Raw genomic sequence first — 24,397 nt, forward strand, 5'->3', positions numbered from 1 at the left:
ATGTAAAAATAATAAAACAAATTTACTAATAAAAGAGCAACACATTACATACTGGTCATCATGCTAAAAGCTTGACAGGGGCCCTCATTCAATCCTCACAGCATCGGGTAAGGTAAGTACTGCATCAAAAACTCAGAGACAAAGAAACTTGCTAGCGGTCACCCTACAGTAAGAGACAGAGCCGACACTAGAACCCAGGAAGGCTGGCCCTAGAGTTTGTCCACCAGCCCCTTTTGGAGGGGTTTTTCACTGTCTTCATTTTGACTCTTTCTCCCTCACTGGCCTGTGTTAAGTCTCCACTGTGGCTGAGAGTAGCATGGACTTGCAAAGCTGCTCTTTCTGTTTTCTTCTGTGTTTTTGTTCTATCCACATCATTTTTATGTCTTGACTGTGTTTGAAAAAGAATCTAATATCTGTGGTTTATTTGAACTTGATTTCATTTACTACCAAGTCTTTTATTTCATATATCTTTATATAATACATATATACGTACATATAATACATCTATCTATCTCTCTATCTCTTTATCTATCTAGAGACATTGAAGGAGAAACACAGTATTAGTTTTCTATTGCTACTGTGACAAATAACCACAAACTTAGTGGCTTGAAACAACACAACTTTATTTTGTGTTCTGTAGGTTAGAATTCTGGCACGGGTCTTACTGGGCTAAAATCAAGGTGTTGGCAGGGCTGTCTTCCTTTATGGAGGCTCTTGGGGAGAAGCCCTTTCCTTGCCTTTCCAGCTTCCTTGGCTCATGGCCCCCTTCCTCCATCTTCAAAGCCAACAACACTAGGCAGAGTCCTTCTTACATCCCATCACTCTGATCTCCCTTGTGATTACTTTGGACTCACCCAAATCATCCAGGATAATCTCTCCGTCTCAAAGGCAGTAATTTATCACATCTGCAAAATCGTTTTTGCCATGTAAGGTAACATATTCACACATTCCACGGATAGGACGTGGACGTCTTTGGGGACCATTGTTCTGCCTACCACAAGCACCTATTAAATGCCAGGCACTTTTCTGGGAACTGAGACAAAACACAATCCCTTGCCTAGAGGAGATTACAATGGAGGAGAAATTTTAACGGATAAGGAAAATAAAAAAATATATATATGTGTTCTGATAGAAGTGTGAACAGTTATAGCACTATGCAGGAAACAACTATCTGCCTGGGTTCAAGGATGAGGTAGAAAAAAATTTGGCTAAAAAATTAGAATTAGTCTTGAAATAGTCCTATGACTTTGTCACTTTTCATCCAGGTTTTGAGACTCTGGGATATCCAGCACCAGCTGTCCATCCAGAGGATAGCTTGTTCTTTCCCCAAAAGTCAGGACTTCAGATGCCTCTTCCACTTTGATGAAGCCCATGGCCGACTTTTCATCTCATTCAATAACCAGCTAGCGTTGTTGGCAATGAAAAGTGAAGCCAGCAAGAGGGTGAAAAGCCACAAGAAAGCAGTCACTTGTGCTCTTTACAGTTCTGTCTTGAAGCAGGTAATGATGCTTTTCTGTCCCTCTCCTAACGCGTCCCCACGTCCAGAGGCTCATTTCCATAATTCAATCAAAAGTAACTGAGGACAAATATAGAAAAAGAAATGTGGAAAAGAAGTGATTTAACAGCTACGTGCTTTTCTGCAATAATGTGTGTTCAGGTGGATTTGAAGAGTGATTTCGTTTTCAGCCAGCGACCACAGTAGCACTGATAGCGTTCAAGGGAATTACAACATTCCAGCTAAAACAAACACAACATGTAATGTAATTGAACTTATCTTTGTTGCCCACTAGTTTGGGTCTTGATGCCAAATGCAAGTGAACCTGGTTGTAAAATTCCCTTTTATGAATACCATCCTCCTGGATCCCTGTGGAAAGTTCTGAAATATGCATGAAATGTAATTAGCAGAGATCCATTTTGCCAACGTATTTTATACCAGTGGCTCACAGTGGCAGCCTGGAATGTATTCATAATAAAATGATTCAGTTAAATGTGGTGCCACTTGGTATGCAGCGCCAGTGTTGTTTGTCTCCCGACTGCTCTAATGACGCTCTGCAGCCTTTGCTTATGGGAGCGCTACCTGCATGTTAATGAAGACGCCTGGCTCCTCTGGAGCAGAGATGCTGCACAGGCCACAGGCCTTGTGAGAGGACAGAGAGGGTCAGCCTGTGGGGGGATCACGGAGGGAGCAGGCACCAGTGGAGCTTAGTCTGCTGCAATGATCACCTTCTGCCTGATAGTGACAGCACAACAGTAGCCGAGCAGAGAGCCAGTATCCAGCTTGTGGCCATTTAAACAATAACTCCAACCCATTCTTTCTTTCCCTTCTGCAGAAGCTTCTGCATTCATGCAGAAATGAGTAGTTCAGATTTTATGCAAGGGGTGGAAAGCTCTTTGTTAGTAACGAGTAGTGTGTCATGTCACTACTTCGAATACTCTGTTTTCTGGTTATTCTAGGAGATAAAAATCCTTCACAAAACAATTCATTTTGAGTTCCATCTGTGGGAAACATTCCCCCGTAAATGTTTTACTGAACTTTACAAAGGCAACCAGTTAATTTGGCTCCCTGGTGGCCACTGAGAGATGCATTTGTTTCCAGGAGAACATTTTGCTAATTAAGATCTGCAACGTTAAAAAGCTAGGTTTGTGTGTACATGTTAAGATCGTCTGTTGCCTGGCTATAAGATGAGCAATATTCCATGAGGAATTCAGGAAATGGGACACAAAGAAGATCTGGAATCTTCCATTTGGGACATGAAGATAAAGCCAAAATAACACAAATATATGCAAGTTATAGACAACAATAGAGAATGCACATATGGTATATGACATAGGGAGAATCGCTGTACAGTTACGTTGAGTATTCACATCTCTACTTATTTTTGCTGCTAATAGTATTAATAATCAAAAGCATTAATATGTATATAAAGCACATGGAGCTGTGTGTTCCATACATAAGTGTTCCCTAACTGTTATCTGCTAAGCTATAGAGAAACACTTTAACATTGTATTACATTTATAATTATAAAAATGTATTGCAGTCGTGTACAAAGAAAATAATATCACCCACAGTCTCATAGGCTAATGATAATTTATCATTTCAGAGTAGCAAATACAAGACAAATTTAGAGAAAGCAAATACAACAGTTTTGAACAAGTACCAGGTGCCAGGAATGAGGAATCAAAGATTCATGCACTATAGTTGCTTCGTCTCCGTGGCTCAGGGAGACTCAGGTCATTAAGGGCAGGTCCAGGGCGTCTTCCTGATGCTCATTGCTAGGCAGGTGCTCAGTACAGGATCGCAGGATGAAAGAAGGGGAGACAGACACATCACAAGGACACAATGGAACACAGCAAAATGAAGTAGAGGTAAGAGCAAACGGCTATCCATGGAAAGTGATCAACTCTGCCGGGGGCTGGGGTGGGTGACGTTTCAGCAGAGCCCTGAAAGCTAGAGTGAACCTCTGAAAGGAGAAGGAAGTAGTTCCAGACAGAAGACACAAGTGAGCACCTGCAAAGAGGTTCGAGCACTCACAGTGCATTTACGGGGAGAGGGTTTCTTCTGCGGTGGCTAGTTTGGGTGACTTAGCAAATGTGGTGGGAGTGAGGCGGTAAACAGAGCTTAGAGCCTGATTGTGAAGGTCGTTCACTGAATGCAGCAGTCTGGTCTGGGAAAAATAAAATATAGACTTGAGGTTAAAAAAGTAATTCTCACAGCGTGGTCGCGGAGCCCTGGGGGACTCAGATCCTTTCAGAGACTCTGCAAGATCAAAACTATTTTCATCATGATATTAATTTGTTGTTTGCTTTTTTCACCCTCATTGTCTCATGAGTGTACAGTGGAGTTTTTCCAGAGGCTACATGATGAGCGAGGACGTCATTGCTCTGATGGCCAAAGGACTGTGTGCTTTTGTGTTTTGTGTTTTAACAATTTCTCAGTTTAAATTTCTAATATGGTAAATACATATGTGTGTCTGGCTGTCTATCTCTCTTTCTATCTTTATATATATATCTCCCACATAAATGAAAGCTATTTGAATTCTTCAACAATTTTTAAGAGTGAAAAGGGATGCCTAGATCAAAAGTTTTGAGAGCCAGCCCTGATGGCCTAGTGGTTCAAGTTTAGCACTCTCACTGCTTCCTTGGCCTGAGTTCGTTTCCCAGTCATGGCACCATACCACCTGTCTGTCTGTAGCCATGCTGTGGCGGCGGCTCACATAGAAGAACTAGAAGGACCTACAACTAGGATATACAACCATGCACTGGGGCTTTGGGGAGGGGGAAAAAAAAGTTTTGAGAACTGCTAGGTTAGAGACCAGAATTCAAATGATGGGCAGATTACTTAATGTGTCTAAGCTTCAGTTTATTGACTTTTAAACTGTGTGTGTCTGTGGGGCTAGACATGATCATTGTAACAGCACGTATCTCTCCAGCATTACCTGGCTATGGCCTGCCTCTAGGAAGCAGTCCTCATTCCTCCCAAACTGCCAGCCCTAGCAAGACCCCCCCAGCTCCCCCATACCTCTCAGGTCAAATGCTTGTGCTTTATGACACCTCTTTTTCTCGTTAACTTCTTGGTATTCCTTAGTCTTTATTTTAGCCATGTGTTGCGTGAAAGCAGATGTTGGGAAGAGTTAGAAAGGGGATCCTGAATTGGACTTTGTCTCTAGCCCTGCTCCTCCTCAGGAACACCCCTTGACGTGAGGAAGCTGTTTATCTGGCCCCTTCTCTTCTCAGACATTGCAGTTGCTGCTCATAAACATTCAGTTCTGAGGCTCGGCTTTGGGCCTCTCAGCTCCCTGAAGTCTCCAGGGGCATCTCAGGAGACTTCTCTCTCTTCTCTCTGAGCACTGATCACATTTCTAGTTGTTTATCAGTTAAACACTTAATTAAACTCTCATTTTTCTCTCCTCCTATGTTTTCGGTGGAAGAGAAAGAGTCTTGTCTTCCACTTCTGTATTTTCCTACAACTCCTACCACTCTTCTGAGAGCCAAATGGATGTTCAGTTGCTAAGTTTGATCAATTATTGCCATTTCTCACTCCACATTCAAAAGGAGCCCAGGCTTTTCTGGTCCACTGGCGCTTGCTCTTTGGTTATCTGGTTTGGTGTCTTTTTTTAAGACTTTCTCTTTGTCTGAATTTAATGAAAACCTTCCCTTCTGTTCTTGTCCTTTCAACATGTTGCTGACGCCTTATTATTATTTCATTTTATTTGGACATCAGTGGGGACCTAACATAGTCCCTATATGAAAACAACTTGGCATGTTTCTGTGACTTTTCTTTATCTTCCTGTCTTTTGGTACCCTTGCATCCTAATCTAAGACAGTGATAGTAAGCCACGTAAAGCCTTTTAAAAGGAACCATGTGCTTTATTTCACCCAGCAAAGCATGCCCTCACAGCTAGCCAGCGGCAGAACAAGTTGGGACAGGCCGAGGGAGTCCCCAGAATGCACAGTTTTGAAGGAATCAAAGTAACTCAATATCTTGGAGGCAGTTCTAATGAACTGTCTTTGCATTGAGTTCTTAAATGAAACTTTTCTTAAAAACCTATGAATGTTAGGAGACTTTAAAGTTTAAAAAATGTATTTGTAGATATCATATAAACTGGAACAGATAAAATTTTTGCGTTATCACTATAGCTCTCATCCTAATGATGTGGGTTTATGTGTTTTTGTAAAATAGGTAATGTTTCAGTTTGTTTTGCATCTAGGACACATTTATAGTCAGGCTAGATATTTAGGCATCATCAAATTTTGACAGACAATGATATTTACTATTTTTGTTATTGAAATAATTTTTTGTAAAATATTACATGCTTATTATAAGAATTTAAAACAATACAATAAAAGTCAAATAAGGAACTAAATTTTGCTGAAGTATCAGCATGTTCTAAATATCTCTCTGTGTATAGACTATTTTATATAAAGATAGTTCTGTAAACTACCTTTTTATTCTATAATATATTGGAATATATTTCCTTTTATGTAAATGTACATCATTTTTAAAAGGTGGCGTAGTATCCCACTGTATGCGTGTATCATAATTTCCTGATCCATTTGCCTTGATGAGAATTTTGCTATTATGACTTTTTGTGCATAAATATATTCACATTCATGACTTTAGTTTTCTGGGCTAAAATCTTAGGAATGAATTTCTAGGTTAAAATATATGAGTATTAGATACTTTGATACACAAATTGCCTTCTAGAATCTTACTATTTCGCCAATCTCTTTTCACCCAGCAAAGCATGCCCTCACAGCTAGCCAGCGGCAGAACAAGTTGGGACAGGCCGAGGGAGTCCTGTAAACATATGAATACCACACATGGTTACATAAAGAGACATGTCAGACAGAGGCTGCCTAGCCACCTCCAGAAGGACTCCTGAGACCCTTGGTGGGGTCCCCATAATCCAGCGGGAGATGTTGGCTTTGAAAATGTGAAGACTAGATCTTCTTCCCCTTATCCAGAGTGGCGCAGTTTCTTGAGGACGAACTCTCACACTACCACAGGAAAGACAATGCCAAATCATTCATTAAAAATGGGGCGGGGTCATAATTTTTTAGTGATAGTGCATCTCCCGTCCTCTTTTCTGGAGACCATTTTTTGGGAATTGAGATATTTGAGACTGTAACCAATTAAATTGGGAGTTCCCTTGGTAATTGTAAAATCTGAGCAAAGGGAAGTGGACAAGCTTGAGGGAGATGTGTCTCCACCTTACAAGTCATTATACCGCCTTGGTGCTCATATTTAGGGCAAAATCAATGAGTTTCTCTTCTGAACAGAACTGGATGAACACAATGAGAACGTTCTCTTTGCCTGACTTATTGCTGGGCTCCAAGTGAGCTCCTTCTGTTAACACAGCTTTTCTTCACTGGCCAGTTTAAGGCTATACTTGGTTACGTGTCAGTCCTGAGGCTGTGAGCTGTGGTCAGTTGATGGAGACATGGGAAGTACCCTAGTCTTAAGGTTACACCAAAACATATACACATACATATGTGCATGCACGCACACACAAACACAAACACACACACACATGTTTATTTAAATGTGTTTAGCTTAGAAGGAATAGCACATTTACATGTTACACAACTCAAAAGGACAAAAGAGTATACAGTGAAAATTTCCTCTTATCCCTGTCTCTGCTCTGTTTCCTTCCCTGCAGGCAATGGGTTTTATGAGTTCCATGAGCACCCTTTAAGGCTTTTCTATTCACACACAAGTAAATATGTATACTCACTTTTAAATATATACAATAATTCTTAATTTTTAAGAATGTATATTATTTTAAATACTTTTTACACAAATGGTAGCATATTGTATGCACAGAAACACTGCTCTATACCTTGATTTTTCACCTAAGAATACAGCCTAACGATCCTTTATCTCATTACCTAGAGAATATCTTCATTCTTCTTTACAGCTGCATGGTATTCCATTATATAGGCATACCAAACTTTATTAGTCAGTTCTTAGGGACATTTAGATTGATTCCAGTATTTTTATATTATAAATAAAGTAGTAGTTTTTAACCTTGAACACACAAATTTTAGCACTAGTGAGGAAATATCAATGGGATAATTTCCTGGAACTGGATTTATTGGGTCAGAGAGTATTTACATCTGTAACCTTGATAAATATTGTCAAAGGTTCTCCATAAAAGCTGCATTAAATCCATCAGCAGGGTAAGAGAAGACTCTTCCCTCAGTCTCTCTCATCATCATAGTCTTTTAAGACTTTATTTTATTTTAAGAGCACTTTCAGGTTCACAACAAAAAAAGGTACAGAAATATTCCCTATACTCCCAACCCCCTGCATGCATAGCCTGCTTCATTATCCACAGCCCCCACCAGAGTGGTACATTTGTTACAACTGATGAACCTATATTGACATATCCTTATCACCCAAAGTCCACAGTGCAGTTAGGGTTCAGTTTTAGTATTGCACGTTCTATGAGTTTGGACAAATGTGTAATGACATGTATCCACCATTATAGCATCATATAGAGTAATTTCACTGCCCTAAAAATCCTCTGTGCTTCACCTTTTCATCCCACTTTTTTCCCCTAACCCTTGGCAACCACTGATATTTTTACTGTCAACATAGTTTTGCCTTTTCCAGACTGTCATATAGTTGGAACCATACATTACATAGCCTTTCCAGATTGGCTTCTATCACTCAGTAATGTGCGTTTATGTTTCCTGTATGTATTTTAATGGCTTGATAGCTCTTTTTTTCAGCATTGAATAATATTCCATTGTATAGATGCACCACAATTTATTTATCCATCACCTACTGAAGGACATCTTGGATGCTTCCGAGTTTTGGCAATTATGAATAAGGCTGCTATAAACATCTGTGTGCAGCCTTTTGCGTGGACATAAGTTTTCATCTCCTTTGGGTAAATATCAAGGAATGTGATTGCTGGATTGTATGGTTAAGAGTATGTTTAGTTTTGTAAGAAATTGCCAATTGCCTTCTACAGTGGCTGTACCGTTTTGTTTTCCCACCAGCAATAAACGAGTGTTCCTACTGCTCCACATCCTTCTCAGCATTTGGTGTTGTCAGTCTTCCAGATTTAGGCCATTCTAATAGACGTGTAGTGATATTTCATTATTGTTTTACTTTGCATTTCCTTGATGACGCATTACATGGAACATCTTTCCATATGCTCATTTGCCATATGTTTATTTTCTTTGTTGAGGTGTCTGTGAAGATCTTTGGCTCATTTTTTAATTGGGTTGTTTCCTTATTGTTGAATTTTAAGTGTTCTTTGTATATTTTGGATAACAGCTTCATCATATATGTCTTTTGAAAACATTTTCTCCCAATCTGTGGGTTGTCTTTTCATTCTCTTGACAGTGTTTTTGCAGAGCAGACATTTTTTAATTTAATGAAGTCTAGTTTATCAATTATTTCTTTCATGGACTGTATCTTTGGTGTTCTATCTAAAAAGTCATTGCCAAACCCAAGGTCATTTACATTTTTTTATATGTTATCTTCTTTGAGTTTTATAGTTTTGTGTTTTACATTTAGATCTGTAATCCATTTTGAGTTAATTTTTGTGAAAGGTGTAATGTCTGTATCTAGATTCATTTTTGTACCATGTGGATGTCCAGTTGTTCCAGCACCATTTGTTGACAACACTAACTTTTCCCCATTGTATTGCCTTCGCTTCTTTGTCAAAGATCAATTGACTAGATTTATGTGGGTCTATTTCTGGGCTCTCTATACTGTTCCATTGATCTAGTTGTCTATTCTTTTGCCAACATCACACTGTCTTGATTACTGGAGCTTTACAGTAAGTCATGAAGTTTGGTAGTGTCAGTCCTCCAATTTTGTTCTGCAATATTGTGTTGGCTCATCTGGGTCTTTGTCCTCTCTATCTAAACTTTAGAATCAGTTTGTCGATATCCACAAAATAATTTGCTGGGATTTGATTTTGAATGCATGGAATATATAGATTAAGTTGAGAAGAACTGAGATCTTGACAATATTGAGTCTTTCTATCCATTTATTTAGTCCTTCTTTGATTTTTTTCATCAGAGTTTTGTAGATTACCTCATATAGAACTTGTACATATATTTTTAGATTTATATGTAAGTAATTTTTGTGTATGCTAATGTAAATGGTATTGTGGTTTAATTTTGAAATTCCACTTGTTCATTGCAGCTATGTATAAAAACAATCGACTTTTGTATATTAACCTTGTATCTTGCAATCTTGCTGTAAACACTTATTTCCAGGAGTTTTTTTGTTGATTCTTTCAGATTTTCTACATATAAGGTCATGGCATCTGCTAACAAAAATAGTTTTATTTCTTCCGTTCCAATCTTTATACCTTTTATTCCCTTTATTTCTCTTATTGCGTTAGGTAGCACTTCTATATGATGTTGAAAAGCAATGGTGAGAAGGGACATCTTTGCCTTGTACCTGATTTTAGTAGGAAAGCTTCAAGTTTCTCACCATTAATTATGATGTTAGCTGTATGTTTTTTGTAGATATTCTTTACCAAGTGGAGGAAGGTTTCCTCTATTCTTAGTTTACTGAGAGTTTGATCATGAATGGGTGTTGGATTTTGTCAAATGCTTTTTTCTGTGTTTATTGATATGATCATGTGATTTTTTTGTTTTAGCCTATTGATGTGATGGATTACATTAATTGATTTTCAAGTGCTGAACCAGCCTTGCATATGTGGGATAAATATCAGTTGGTTGTGCTGTATAATTCTTTTTGTACATCGTTGAATTTGATTTGCTATTGTTTTGTTGAGTATTTTTGTATCTATATTTATGAGAAATATTGGTCTGTAGTTTTCTTTTCTTGTAATGTCTTTTTCTGCTTTTGATATTAGGGTAATGCTGGCCTCATAGAATGAGTTGGGAAGTATTTCCTTTGCTTCTATTCTCTGAACGAGATTGTAGAGAATTGGCATAATTTCTTCCCTAAATGTTTGCTAGAAATTAGCAATGAACCCATCTGACCTGGTGCTTTCTGTTTTGGAACATTATTCCCTGTTGATTTAATTTTTAAAATAGATATAGGCCTATTCAGACTTCTATTATGTCTCTCTTTTCTAATATGTCTATTTCTTGTGTTAGTTTTGGCATATTGTGTTTTTCAATAAATTGGCTCATTTTATCTAAGTTAAAAAATTTGTGGGCATCGAGTTGTTCACAGTGTTCCTCTATTATCTTTTTAATGAGTATGGGGTCTTTAGTAATGTCCTCTCTTTCATTTCTGATATTAGTAATTTGTGTCTTCTCTCTTTCTTTCTTACTTAGCCTGGCTAGAGTCTTATAAATTTTATTGATCTTTTCAAAGAACCAGCTTTTGGTTTCATTGACTTTCTCTATTGATTTTTAGTTTTCATTTTCATTGATTTCTGCTCTAATTTTTATTTTTTCTTTCCATCTGCTTACTTTTAATTGTATTAATTCTTCTTTTTCTAGTTTCCTAAGGGGGAAGCTTAGATGATCGGTTTTAGATCTTTCTTCTTTTCTAATATATGCATTCAATGCCATAAATTTCCCTCTAAGCGCTGCTTTCTCTGCATCCTACAAATTTGGATAAGTTGTTGTATTTTCATTTTCATGAAATTCATTTTTAACTAAATTTTAACTACAATTTCATTTTAACTAAAAATTAAAAATATTTTTAAATTTCACTTGAGATTTCTTCTTTGACCCATGTGTTATTTAGAAGTGTGGTGTTTAACCTCCAAGTATTTTGAAATTTTCCAAATACTTGACTTATTGATTTCTAGGTTATTGATTTCCAGGTTAATTACATTGTGGTGAGATCAGAAATTGCATGATTTCTATTCTTTAAAATTTATTAAGGTGTATTTTTTGGCTCAAAATGTGATCTCTCTTGGTGAATGTTCCATGAGACCTTGATAAAAACGTGTATTTTGCTGTTGTTGGATAAAGTAGTCTATAGATGTCAATTATATCCAGTTGATTGATGGTGTTGTTGAGTTCGACTATGTCCTTACTGATTTTCTGCCTGCTGGTTCTGTTCATTTCTGATAGAGGGGTGTTGAAATCTCCAACTAATGGATTCATGTTTTTCTCCTTGCAGTTCTACCAATTTTGTCTCATGTAGTTTGACATAGTTTTTAGATACGTATACATTAAGGATTGTTATGTTTTCTCAGAGAATTGGCTGCTTTATCATTATGCAATGCCCTTCTTTATCCCTAATAACTTTCCTTGCTCTTAAGTCTGCTCTGTCTGAAGTAAATGTGACTATTGTTGCTTCCTTTTGATTAATGTTAGCATGATATATCTTTCTTTATCCATTTACTTTTAATCTATATATGTTTTTATATTTAAAGTTGATTTCTTTTAGACAACATATAGTTAGGTCTTGTTTTTTGATCCACTCTGATGATCTGGCTTGATTTCAAGTGCATTTAGACCAATGACATTCAGAGTGATTATTGATGTAGTTGGATTAATATCTACCATATTCGTTACTGTTTTCTTTGGTTGCCCTTGTTCTTTATTCTTACTTTTGTCTTCCACTCTCTTTCTGCATTTTGTGGTTTTAATTGAGAATTTTAAATTATTCTATTTTCTCTCCTTTCTTCGCACTTTAGTTATACTTTTTTAAAACTTTTTTTAGTGGTTGCCCTAGAATTTGCAATATACATTTATAACTGATCCAATCCACTTGCAAATAACACCATATTGTTTCACAGGTAGTGTTAGTACATTGTAATAAGGAAATAATCTAATTCTTCCATTTGTTCCTTGTATCATGGCTTTTGTTCATTTCCCTCATATATAAACACGTATCTCTATATACATATACAGAAATATGTATACATAAGTATACATAAGTTAATACATTATTGCTATTATTGTTTTGAACAAACTGTTATCTGTTAGATCAATTAAGAATTAGAAAAATAAAAGTTTTTATTTTTACCTTCACTTATTCCTTCTTCAGTGTTCTTTCTTTCTTTATGTAGATCCAATTTTTGACCTATATTATTTTTCTTCTCTCTAAAGAACTTCTTTTAACATATTTGGAAGGCAGATCTACTGGCAACAAATTCCCTCAATATTTGTTTGTCTTAGAAAGTCTGTTTTTCTCCTTTATTTTTAAGGTTATTTTTGCTGGATACAGAATTCTAGGCTGGTGGGTTTTTTTCTCTTAACACTTCAAATATTTCACTCCACTCCCTTCTTGATTGCATATTTTCTGAGGAGAAGTCAGGTGTAACTCTTTTCTTTGTTCTTTGTAGGTAAGGTATCTTCTTCCTCTGGCTCCTTTCAGGATGTCTTCTTTATCTTTGATTTTCTGTAGTTTGAATATGATATGCCTACGTGTAGTTTTTTTTTTGGTATTTATCCTGCTTGGTGTCATGTGAACTTCCTGGATCTATGGTTTGGTGTCTGACACTTAATTTGGGCAAATTCTCAGCCATTATTGTTTCAAGTATTTCTTCCATTCCATTCTCGCTCTTCTTTCTAGTATTCTCATTATGTGAATGTTACACCTGTTGTAGTTGTCCCGTGGTTCTTGGATTTTGTATTTTGTTTTTTTTAGTCTTTGTTTTTTTCTGCTTTTCCTGTTTTGAGGTTTCTACTGATATATCCTCAAGCTCAGAGATTCTTTCTTGATATCCAGTCTACTAATAAGACCCTCAAAGACGTGCTTCATTTCTGTTGCATTTCTGCTTTTGATCTCTAACATTTCTTTTTGGTTCTTTCTAAGGATTTCCATCTCTTTGCTCACGTTACCCATCTGTTCTCATATGTTGTCTACTTTACCCATTAAAGTCTTTAGCATATTAATCATAGTTGTTTTCAATTCTGGATCTGATAATTCTCACATTCTTGTCATGGCTGAGTCTGATGCTTGCTCTATTTCTTCAAACTGTGTTTTCTTAACGTTTTTTTTGTTTTTTGCTGAGAAAGATTAGCCCTGAGCTAACATCTGTGCCAATCTTCTCTACTTTATATGTGGGTTGCTGCCACAGCATGGCTGACAAGTGGTATATGTCCACACCTGGGATCCGAACCCTCAAACCGAGGCTGCTGAAGCGGAACGTGCCAAACTTAACCACTACGCCACAGGGCTGACCCCTCAAACTGTATTTTTTGCTTTTTAGTATATCTTGTAATTTTTTTTGATGGTTGGACATGCTGTACTGGGTAAAAGGAACTGCTGTAATCTGGTGGTGAGGTGTGGGAGGAAGGAAAGCATTCTATAGCCCTAGATTAGGTCTCAGTCTTTTAGTGAGCCTGTGCCTCTGGACTGTGAACTTCACATATGCTTTTCAGTTGTCCCCAACCCTTAGGTGGAACAGGAAGGTTAGAGCCAGCTAGAATTTGGTATTTCCCTTCCCCAGGTCAGTTAGGCTTTGATAAAACCCCAGGAGGTTAGGCTCTGGTTAAATAGTTTCTCCTGAGGGCAGAACAGAGTACTCTAATGTATTTCAAAACAGTTTCTTTCTCCCTCCCGCTGCCAGGGCACCAGGGGATTTTTCTCCAATGTCTACAGTGAGAACTTGGCTGATATCTTCAAATTAAAACTCATAAAATTGTGGTGGCCCCCATGACTGGTTCCCCCTGGAATTTTTAACTGTCAGATTTGTCCACTTTGGGCCTCCAGCAATTTGTCAGTTACAGTTCTGGCTTTCCTATCTTGGCTGTGTTTCCTGTGGAGTGTTCACATCATGAGTTTCTGCTCTGGTAACTTGTGATTTTCTCTATTTGTCTGTTGGCCTCTCCAATTCCGGGGGCAGCAATTTGCCCTGTGACCTCATTTCTCTTATTGTTCTAAGAAGAGTGCTTAATTTTTCAGTTTGTTCAGCTTTTTGCTTGTTGTAGGATGGAGTGCCAATTTCTTAGCATGCAGAACCAGAAACTGGAAGTCCAATGCAATCTCAACTATCTTTTGAAGTAATTTTTTCTTGGTTATTTTTTTAGAATGAGGGAGGTGGTGAGTTTGTGGAGTCAGAGTTCCCAATGCTTTACATTGAGAAAGTGACTTAATTTTTATAAGCAACAGTTTGCTTGTCCATAAAATAGAGATTATAATACCTCCCTTGTAGATTTTCTGTAAAGGACAGGGGATATCATAGCTAAAGACACACAGAACAAGCAAGAGTAAAAGCTAAATAAATGTTAGCCAAAAAAGAGGAAGTGATATTTTTCTGACTTTGTCTCCTAGTTCTTGTGAATGCCTGGTGATTTTTGGAATGTTTTGCATCCCTGTACCATGACCACAGGTGGTCACAGCCTGGGCTGTGACCTTCCCTCACTCAGACTGCCCAAGCCTAGCTGGCCTCCTTGCTAGTTCCCGAACATGCTAAGGGCAGTCTGCCTCAGGGCCTTTGCATTCCTGTTTCCTTTGCCTGGAACTCTCTTCACCCAGGTATCTGCATGGCTCCCTCCTTCACTTCAGTCATGTCTTTCCTCAAATCATTTCTTAGGGAAGTCTTCCCAGAGCAGCATCCCCCAACTTTGTACCCCCTCTCAATGATCTTTATCTTCTTCTCAGTTACATTTTTCTCCATAATGCTTATTACCACAAAACGTTATATATATATACATATATATGTATATATATATCTCAAACTCATAAAATTGTGGAGATATATATATATATATGCTTTTTTTTTCCTCATCTGGTTCCATCTCTTCCCCTCTGCCCCCACTAAATATAAAGGCAGGAATTTTTCACTGCTGTATCCCCAGTGCCTAGATCCTGTGCCTTGCATATGGTAGGTGTTCAATAAATTCAAGGAATGAATTTGAAAAAGTGAACTACAAATTAATCTAAGAAGAAGTAATATTCTATAAATAAGATTTATAAATGGAGAATGGCTGCTTTAATATATTTGAATCCTTTGTCTGTACCAGCACTCTGAGATATTATCATTCTCCTCACCTCACTACTTACTGAGATGGAACTTCTAGAGATTTGATACAAAACAGAAAAAAAGGTAGTAACTTGCTTTATATTATGGGATGGTAACCAGCACAGACTAAAAATATAAAATATAAACAGTAATTAAGGGCCGGCCCCGTGGCTTGGAGTTTAAGTGCGCGTGCTCCGATGCTGGTGGCCCGGGTTCGGATCCCGGGCGCGCACCGAGGCACCACTTCTCCGTCCAGCCTGAGGCCGAGTCCCACATACAGCAACTAGAAGGATGTGCAGCTATGACATACAACTATCTACTGGGGCTTTGGGGGGAAAAATAAATAAATAAAATCTTTAAACAGTAATTAAATCAAACGTCCTGATCCCTTGGTAGCCAGCAACATCCACTGCTGTAATTTTTGATTCCTCTTCTTGCTTGGACCAGGACTTAGGATGCATACACAAGACAAGTAAAATGCCTACTGTTGCTAGAATAACAAGAAGACAATTAGAGGACACGGATACAGCCTCACATCTCTTAGAACTTTCTGATTGGCTGTGACAGCTTCTGATGAGAGAGACAAAAAGACCCATATGTTCCTAAACGGTTACTAACTCAGGTACATAGGTGGAGTGTACTCCCGTCAGAACAATGATCTGCTTGTGAGGCCCATTTGCCCTGGAGTGTAGTCCTTAGACAGAGCCATTTCTGCTCTGTGGACTGCCAGGGCCCTGTCCTCGGCTAAGGTTTCATCTGCTAAGAGGCAGCCAAGAATGAACTGAAAACTTAAAGCGATCTGTTATCAAAATGTGGCATATAAATGTGATGCCAATACTTATTCCTGCGCTTTATTACCGATAAAAATAACTTGCTAAAAATAAAGTCCCTGTCGTCCCGTAGTCAAATCACTTCATCTGCCAAGTGATGTTAAATGCACTCCTCCCTCACTAAACGTTCAAAGTCTTCTCGCCTGCCTGGTTATTCTTGTCTACTGATATTATCATAGTGACAGTAGATTCTGGTTAATACTGGTTCTATGTTTGTGACATAGTCAGTCCTTGTTTTCCAACACATTGTTTTCCTGAGACTGCACCTTAAGGCGGATTGCCATAAAATGAAATTCAACTGGCTATACACTGTTGTCATTATTGATTCAGATTTCATGAGAAATTGTTAAATGTGGAGAGAAAGGTGCCAAAAACTGATGCATAGTGTGTTGGGGGTCAGCCACGCAGGCAGAGGTGGGAGAGTGCAAAGCAGCAAAAAGTGAATGTTACTAATTCCTAGTTGAAAGTCTACATCGGATACAGTGGTGGGTGATCAGATGCCGTGTAATGTGGATGATGCCAGTCTTGAACAAGTAAACAAGCTTGCCTTTGAACGTGGCCTTATTTTATTTTTTTTGCTTCTATCAGGGAATGCCCATCTTTTAGTACTGAAATACCTGCATATAATAGATGCTCAATAAATGCTTTTTGAGTAGAAATCATAAACTCCTTCACAACCTTTAACCTTTTCTTAAAAGACCATTATCAAAATTTTCACCCATGCTTGGAAGATTATATGTTTTCATGGCTTTGTCATTAATCAATACAATCCAAATTCCTAAGCAATTATGTGAGAAATTCATAAATATGATATAATTTGAAATTTCAATGTACATCTAACCATCTGGTTTCTAAAATTGTAATTGCCTACATTCACTGTCATGGTTGGAAGAAGCAAGATATGGAATATTTTTCTTTAATTGATTTGGATATAAGAAGTGACATGAGCCCAAGTAAGGAGTCAGACAAATAAAGCTTAAACAGAATAGTAACCCTGGCTAACTGTTTCGGCTTATTTATTGTGCACCACGCGCCGAGCTAAGTGCTTTACAAATACTAGCTTAATTAAACCTCGTAAGAATGGTTTGAGGTAGTTTCTGTGATTCTCTCTGGATTATAGGTGAGGAAACTGAAGCTTAGAGAGTTGAGGTAATGAGCCCAAGGATAGACAACTGACGCTCACACTCAGCGTCCTGGCTCCGCCCAGTGCTCTTAGCCTCCATGCATATCGCACGAGCCAGAGCAAGCAGTTACATGGAATGGTAAAGTCTTAGGTCACACTGTTTCAAAGATCCGGGTCATTTGACCTAGAAATTACACTATCATTTAACATTTGTTAAATGTTTAAGCTAATTTTTATTTCACTGAGAGAAAATGTGTGGCATAAATATAGTTTTACATCATTTAAGAAATTGTCTGATTTGGGGTTGTAATATCAGAGAAAAAAAGAGCTGTGAGAGCTCACGGGCTCATGATCAGGTCTTTGCTGAGACATAAATGTTGCTAAGTGGTGGCCCATGTTTCCAATCCCTCCTCTCCTTTTCACCTCCGGAATTACTGTCTTAAGCATCTCTTCCCTGGACCATTACAGCAGCCTCCAAATGATCTTCCCACAACCTGTCGGTTCTCCACACTGCTGCCAGAGGTTTCTTCACAAACCAACCAGCAAGTACTATATCACTCTCCTCCTTATTAAGAACAATGAGATTGTTCTTAATTTTATTTCCAGTCATACACCCCACTGATAATCCAATGAAAGCTAAGGACCCTTTCCCAGTAAAAAGAACTACTCATTACTCATTATTCTCTGGTATTCCTCACTAGGGATTTCAATGTCTGTTGTCAGCTTGCTTCATCACCTGAGAGTCCACCATTTATCATCATCTGCGCCCTGGCTCCATTAACCTTCTTATTGTTCCTCATAAGGAACGTTGGAATACTCTCCAAGTCCTCTCTGCTAAGCACACTCTTAGTCATCTGGGATGCTATGCTGGAATAGAGGAAGACATCTTGATGCAACTGTCATAGACAGCCCAGCACTCAAACCTCATCACATAAGCTTGGGAAGGGTACTTAGCTGATTAGCATCTCAATTTCATGAGGTAAAATGGTAAAATTTCACTGGTAAAATGAGGATGGTAATGTTGCTTATTTTACAGAGTTTTTACAAAGATCAAATGAGGTAGAGAGTGTAGAGGGCTTGGCACTCAATAAACACATGTTCATATCTTCAATCCAGGTTGACACTCCTCACCTTTTATTCCCCATCCCCCACCTCAGTGAATGAATTTGGGGTTTTCCTTATTGTGACCTGCAGCACCCAGGGGCGACACCTCTAAGCTGGTAGCATTGTCTGACATTTGTCTGTTTCTTGTCTGTTTCTCCATCTCGACCAGTAGTTCTTGACCCAGGCTGCACACTTAACCTGGGGAGCTCTTAAAAAAATACTCCTGCTTGGTCCAATTAAATCAGAGTCTCTGGTCTGGTATTCAGTCGTGATTTTTCAAGCTCCCCCAGGTGATTTTAATGTACACGCCCAGACCATAGACTCCTTGAGAGCAGGGACTCATCAGTGAAGTCCCACTGCCATCATGGAGCTGGGCACAGAGTGGCTGTTCAGTGAACGCCCGAAGACTGAATGAACGCATGCGTGCATGCCAGCCAGCTCTCCAGGCCTTCTGAATATGACTTTGATAAACTTTAACCCAATTAATTATGAAAATGTGACACTCAAATTGAACATATTCCGAATAAATTTACATTTATACAGTGCTAATCAATACCTAAGCAGATAAAGATATCCTTTAATTTTTTTTTTTTTTTTTTAAATTTTTTGTTTATTGCAGTAACATTGGTTTATAACATTGTAAAAATTTCAGGTGTACATCATTGTACTTCTATTTCTGCATAGATTACATCATGTTCACCACCAAAATACTAATTACAACCCATCACCACACACATGTACCCAATTATCCCTTTCACCCTCCTCCCTCCCCCCTTCCCCTCTGGTAACCACCAATCCAATCTCTGTCCCTATGTGTTTGTTTATTGTTGTTATTATCTACTACTTAATGAAGGAAATCATACGGTATTTGACCTTCTCCCTCTGACTTATTTCACTTTGCATCATGCCCTCAATGTCCATCCATGTTGTCACAAATGGCTGGATTTCATCGTTTCTTATGGCTGAGTAGTATTCCATTGTATATATATACCACAGCTTTTTTATCCATTCGTCCCTTGATGGGCACTTAGGTTGCTTCCACGTCTTGGCTATTGTGAATAACGCTGCAATGAACACAGGGGTGCATGTACCTTTGCAAATTGGTGTTTTCAAGTTCTTTGGATAAATACCCAACAGTGGAATAGCTGGATCATATGGTAGTTCTATCGTTGATTTTTTGAGGAATCTCCATACTGTTTTCCATAGTGGCTGCACCAGTTTGCACTCCCACCAGCAGTGTATGAGAGTTCCCTTCTCTCCACAACCTCTCCAACACATGTTGTTTCCTGTCTTGTTAATTATAGCCATTCTGACGGGCGTGAGGTGATATCTCATTGTAGTTTTGATTTGCATTTCCCTGATAGTTAGTGATTTTGAACATCTTTTCATGTGTCTGTTGGCCATCTGTATATCTTCTTTGGAGAAATGTCTGTTCAGGTCTTTTGCCCATTTTTTAATTGGGTTGGTAGTTTTTGTTGTTGAGATGCATGAGTTCTTTATATATTTTGGAGATTAAGCCCTTATCAGATGTATGGTTTGCAAATATCTTCTCCCAATTGTTAGGTTGTCTTTTCGTTTTGTTGATGGTTTCCTTTGCTGTGCAGAAGCTTTTTAGTTTGATGTAGTCCCATTTGTTTATTTTTTCTATTGTTTCTCTTGCCTGGTCAGATGTGGTGTTTGAAAAGATGTTGCTAAGACTGATGTCGAAGAGCGTACTGCCTATGTTTTCTTCTAGAACTTTCACAGTTTCAGGTCTTACATTCAAGTCTTTAATCCATTTGGAGTTAATTTTTGTGTATGGTGTAAGGTAAGAGTCTACTTTCAGTTTTTTGCATATGGCTATCCAGTTTCCCCACCACCATTTGTTGAAGAGACTTTCTTTTCCCCATTGTATGTTCTTGGCTCCTTTGTCAAAGATTAGCTGTCCATAGATGTGTGGGTTTATTTCTGGGCTTTCGATTCTATTCCATTGATCTGTGTGTCTGTTTTTGTGCCAGTACCATGCTGTTTTGGTGACTATAGCTTTGTAGTATATTTTGAAATCAGGGAGTGTGATACCTCCAGCTTTGTTCTTTTTTCTCAGGATTCCTTTAGCTATTCGGGGTCTTTTGTTGTTCCATATAAATTTTAGGATTCTTTGTTCTATTTCTGTGAAAAATGTTGTTGGAACTTTGATAGGGATTGCATTGAATCTATAGATGGCTTTAGGAAGTATGGACATCTTAACTACGTTAATTCTTCCAATCCAAGAGCACGGAATATCTTTCCATTTTTTTGTGTCTTCTTCAATTTCTTTCAGAAATGTTTTATAGTTTTCGGTGTACAGATCTTTCACCTCTTTGGTTAAGTTTATTCCTAGATATTTTATTCTTTTTGTTGCAATTGTAAATGGGATGATATTCTTAATTTCTCTTTCTGCTACTTCGTTGTTAGTGTACAGAAATGCAACTGATTTTTGTATGTTGATTTTGTATCCTGCAACTTGACCATATTCGTTTATTACTTCTAAAAGTTTTCTGGTGGATTCTGTAGGGTTTTCTATATATAAAATCATGTCATCTGCAAATAGAGACAGTTTCACTTCTTCCTTTCCAATTTGGATCCCTTTTATTTCTTTCTCTTGCCTGATTGCTCTGGCTAGGACTTCCAATACTATGTTAAACAGGAGTGGTGACAGTGGGCATCCTTGTCTGGTTCCTGTTCTTAGAGGGATAGCTTTCAGTTTTTCACCATTGAGGATGATACTAGCTGTGGGTTTCTCATATATGGTCTTTATTATGTTGAGGTACTTTCCTTCTATACCCATTTTATTCAGAGTTTTTATCATAAATGGATGCTGTATCTTGTCAAATGCTTTCTCTGCATCTATTGAGATGATCATGTGATTTTTGTTCTTCATTTTATTAATGTGGTGTATTACGTTGATTGATTTGCGAATGTTAAACCATCCCTGCATACCTGGAATAAATCCCACTTGATCATGGTGTATAATCTTTTTAACGTATTGTTGTATGCGATTTGCTAGTATTTTGTTGAGGATTTTCGCATCGATGTTCATCAGTGATATTGGCCTGTAATTTTCTTTTTTTGTGTTGTCCTTGTCTGGTTTTGGTATCAGGGTAATGTCGGCGTGGTAGAATGAGTTAGGGAGCTTCCCCCCCCTCCTCAATTTTTGGAAGAGTTTGAGAAGGATAGGTATTAAGTCTTCTTTGAATGTTTGGTAGAATTCACCAGGGAAGCCGTCTGGTCCTGGACTTTTATTTTTGGGGAGGTTTGTGATTACTGTTTCGATCTCCTTACTGGTGATTGGTCTATTCAAATTCTCTACTTCTTCTTGATCCAGTTTTGGAAGGTTGTATGATTCTAAGAATTTATCCATTTCTTCCAGATTGTCGAATTGGTTGGCATATAGTTTTTCATAGTATTCTCTTATAATCTTTTGTATTTCTGAGGTGTCTGTTGTAACCACTCCTCTTTCATTTCTGATTTTACTTATTTGTGCCTTCTCTCTTTTTTTCTTGGTGAGTCTAGCTAAAGGTTTGTCTATTTTGTTGATCTTTTCAAAGAACCAGCTCTTGGTTTTATTAATTTTTTCTATTGTTTTTTGGTCTCTATTTCATTTATTTCTGCTCTGATTTTTATTATTTCCCTTCTTCTACTGATTTTGGGCTTTGTTTGTTCTTCTTTTTCCAGTTCCTTTAGGTGCATTGTTAGATTGTTTATTTGAGATTTTTCTTGTTTGTTGAGATAGGCCTGTATTGCTATAAACTTCCCTCTTAGAACCGCTTTTGCTGTATCCCATAAATTCTGGCATGTCGTATTTTCATTTTCATTTGTCTCCAGGTATTTTTTGATTTCTTCTTTGATTTCTTCATTAACCCAGTCGTTGTTCAGTAGCATTTTGTTTAATCTCCATGTATTTGTGGCTTTTCTGATTTTCTTCCTATAGTTGATTTCTAGTTTCATACCTTTGTGGTCAGAAAAAGATGCTTGGTATTATTTCAATCTTCTTAAATTTATGGAGACTTGTTTTGTGGCCTAATATGTGATCAATCCTGGAGAACGTTCCATGTGCATTTGAAAAGAACGTGTATTCTTCAGTTTTTGGATGGAATGCTCTGTATATATCTACTAGGTCCATCTGTTCTAGTGTGTCATTTAAGGCCAATGTTTCCTTATTGATCTTCTGTTTGGATGATCTATCCGTTGGTGTAAGTGGAGTGTTAAAGTCCCCTACTATTATTGTGTTACTGTCTATTTCTGTTTTTATGTCTGTTAATAATTGCTTTATATATTTAGGTGCACCTACATTGGGTGCGTAGATATTTACAAGTGTTATATCCTCTTGTTGGATTGTTCCCTTGATCATTATGTAATGCCCTTCTTTGTCTCGTTTTACAGTTTTTGTTTTAAAGTCTATTTTGTCTGATATGAGTACTGCTACCCCAGCTTTCTTTCCATTGCCATTTGCGTGGAGTATCTTTTTCCATCCCTTCACTTTCAGTTTGTGAGTGTCTTTAGGTCTGAAGTGTGTCTCTTGTATGCAGCATATATATGGGTCTTGTTTTTTTATCCAGTCAGCCACCCTATGCCTTTTAATTGGAGCATTTAGTCCATTGACGTTTAAAGTAGCTATTGATAAGTATGTACTTACTGTCTTTTTTTACTTTTTTTTTTTTTTTCCTCAGTGTTTTAGTAGTCCTTCTCTGTTCCTTACTTCTTCTATACAGAATTGATGGTCACTTTAGTTTGACCTCTGTCTGAAAGCTGTACTCTTTAACTACCCTCCTCCCTCCTTTTATGTTTTTGATATCATATCCAACCTCTTTTTGTGCATTTGTATCCATTACGTTCTAATCGTGGAAATAGATAATTTTTCCTATTTGTGGTCTTCTCTTTTCCCCTTAAATCAGTCCCTTTAACATTTCTTGTAACACTGGTTTCTTGGTGACAAACTCCTTTAATTTTTGCTTATCTGGGAAAATTTTGATCTCTCCTTCCATTTTGAATGATAACCTTGCTGGGTAGAGTATTCTTGGCTGTAAGTTTTTTCCTTTTAGCACTTTAAATATATCATGCCATTCTCTTCTAGCCTGTAAGGTTTCTGCTGAGAAGTCAGCTGATAGCCTTATGGGGTTTCCTTTGTATGTAACTTGACATTCTCTTGCGGCTTTTAGGATTCTCTCTTTATCTTTAATTCTGGACATTTTGATTATGATGTGTCTTGGTGTGGGCCTCTTTGGGTTTATCTTGTTTGGGGCTCTCTGTGCCTCCTGTACCTGGATGTCTGTTTCCTTCCTTAGGTTAGGGAAGTTTTCATCTATTATTTCTTGAAATAGATTCTCTGCCCCCTTGTCTCGCTCTTCTCCTTCCGGGACACCTATAACACGGATGTTAGTGCGCTTGATGTTGTCCCAGAGGTCCCTTAGACTGTCCTCACTCTTTTTAATTCTTTTCTCTTTTACCTGTTCACCTTGGGTAATTTCTTCTAGTCTTTCTTCCAGCTCACAGATCCGTTCTTCTGTATCCTCTACTCTGCTTTTGAGTCCCTCTAATGAGTTTTTCATTTCCAGTATTGTATTCTTCATTTCTGATTGGTTCTTTTTATATCTTCCATTTCTTTGTTGACATTCTCACTGAGTCCATCTATTCTTCTCCCCAGATCAGTGAGCATCCTTAACACTCTTAGTTTGAACTCTCTGTCGGGTAGGTTGCTCATTTCTGTTTCACTAAGTTCCTTTTCTGGGGTTTTGTCCTGTTCCCTTACTTGGAATGTATTCTTTTGCCTCTTCATTTTGCCTCTTTCCCTGCTTGTGTCTACGTATTAGGTAGGTCAGCTACGTCTCCTGCTCTTGGATAGGTGACCTTATGTAAGTGATGGCTTAGGAGGCTTCCAGTGTGCTTCCCTCAGTTCTCAATGTTCCAGGGGTGACCCCTATGTCGGCTACGTGTATCCTTCTGCTGTG

General features: G+C 38.0%; 1 protein-coding gene across 1 annotated transcript in view; it reads left to right on the forward strand.

The window, feature by feature from the left end:
• The window catches only part of WDR49 (WD repeat domain 49), a 144,485-nt gene that overhangs the window by 64,688 nt on the left and 55,400 nt on the right, over positions 1-24,397 (forward strand). Inside the window, 1 exon segment of the mRNA XM_087440075.1 lies at positions 1,266-1,499. Coding sequence (XP_087296201.1) covers positions 1,266-1,499 — 234 coding nt within the window.

The sequence above is a fragment of the Ceratotherium simum genome, chromosome 15 (genome assembly GCF_057802395.1).
Source record: "Ceratotherium simum simum isolate JZ-2026a chromosome 15, ASM5780239v1, whole genome shotgun sequence".
In the NCBI taxonomy this organism is placed as follows: Eukaryota; Metazoa; Chordata; class Mammalia; order Perissodactyla; family Rhinocerotidae; genus Ceratotherium; species Ceratotherium simum.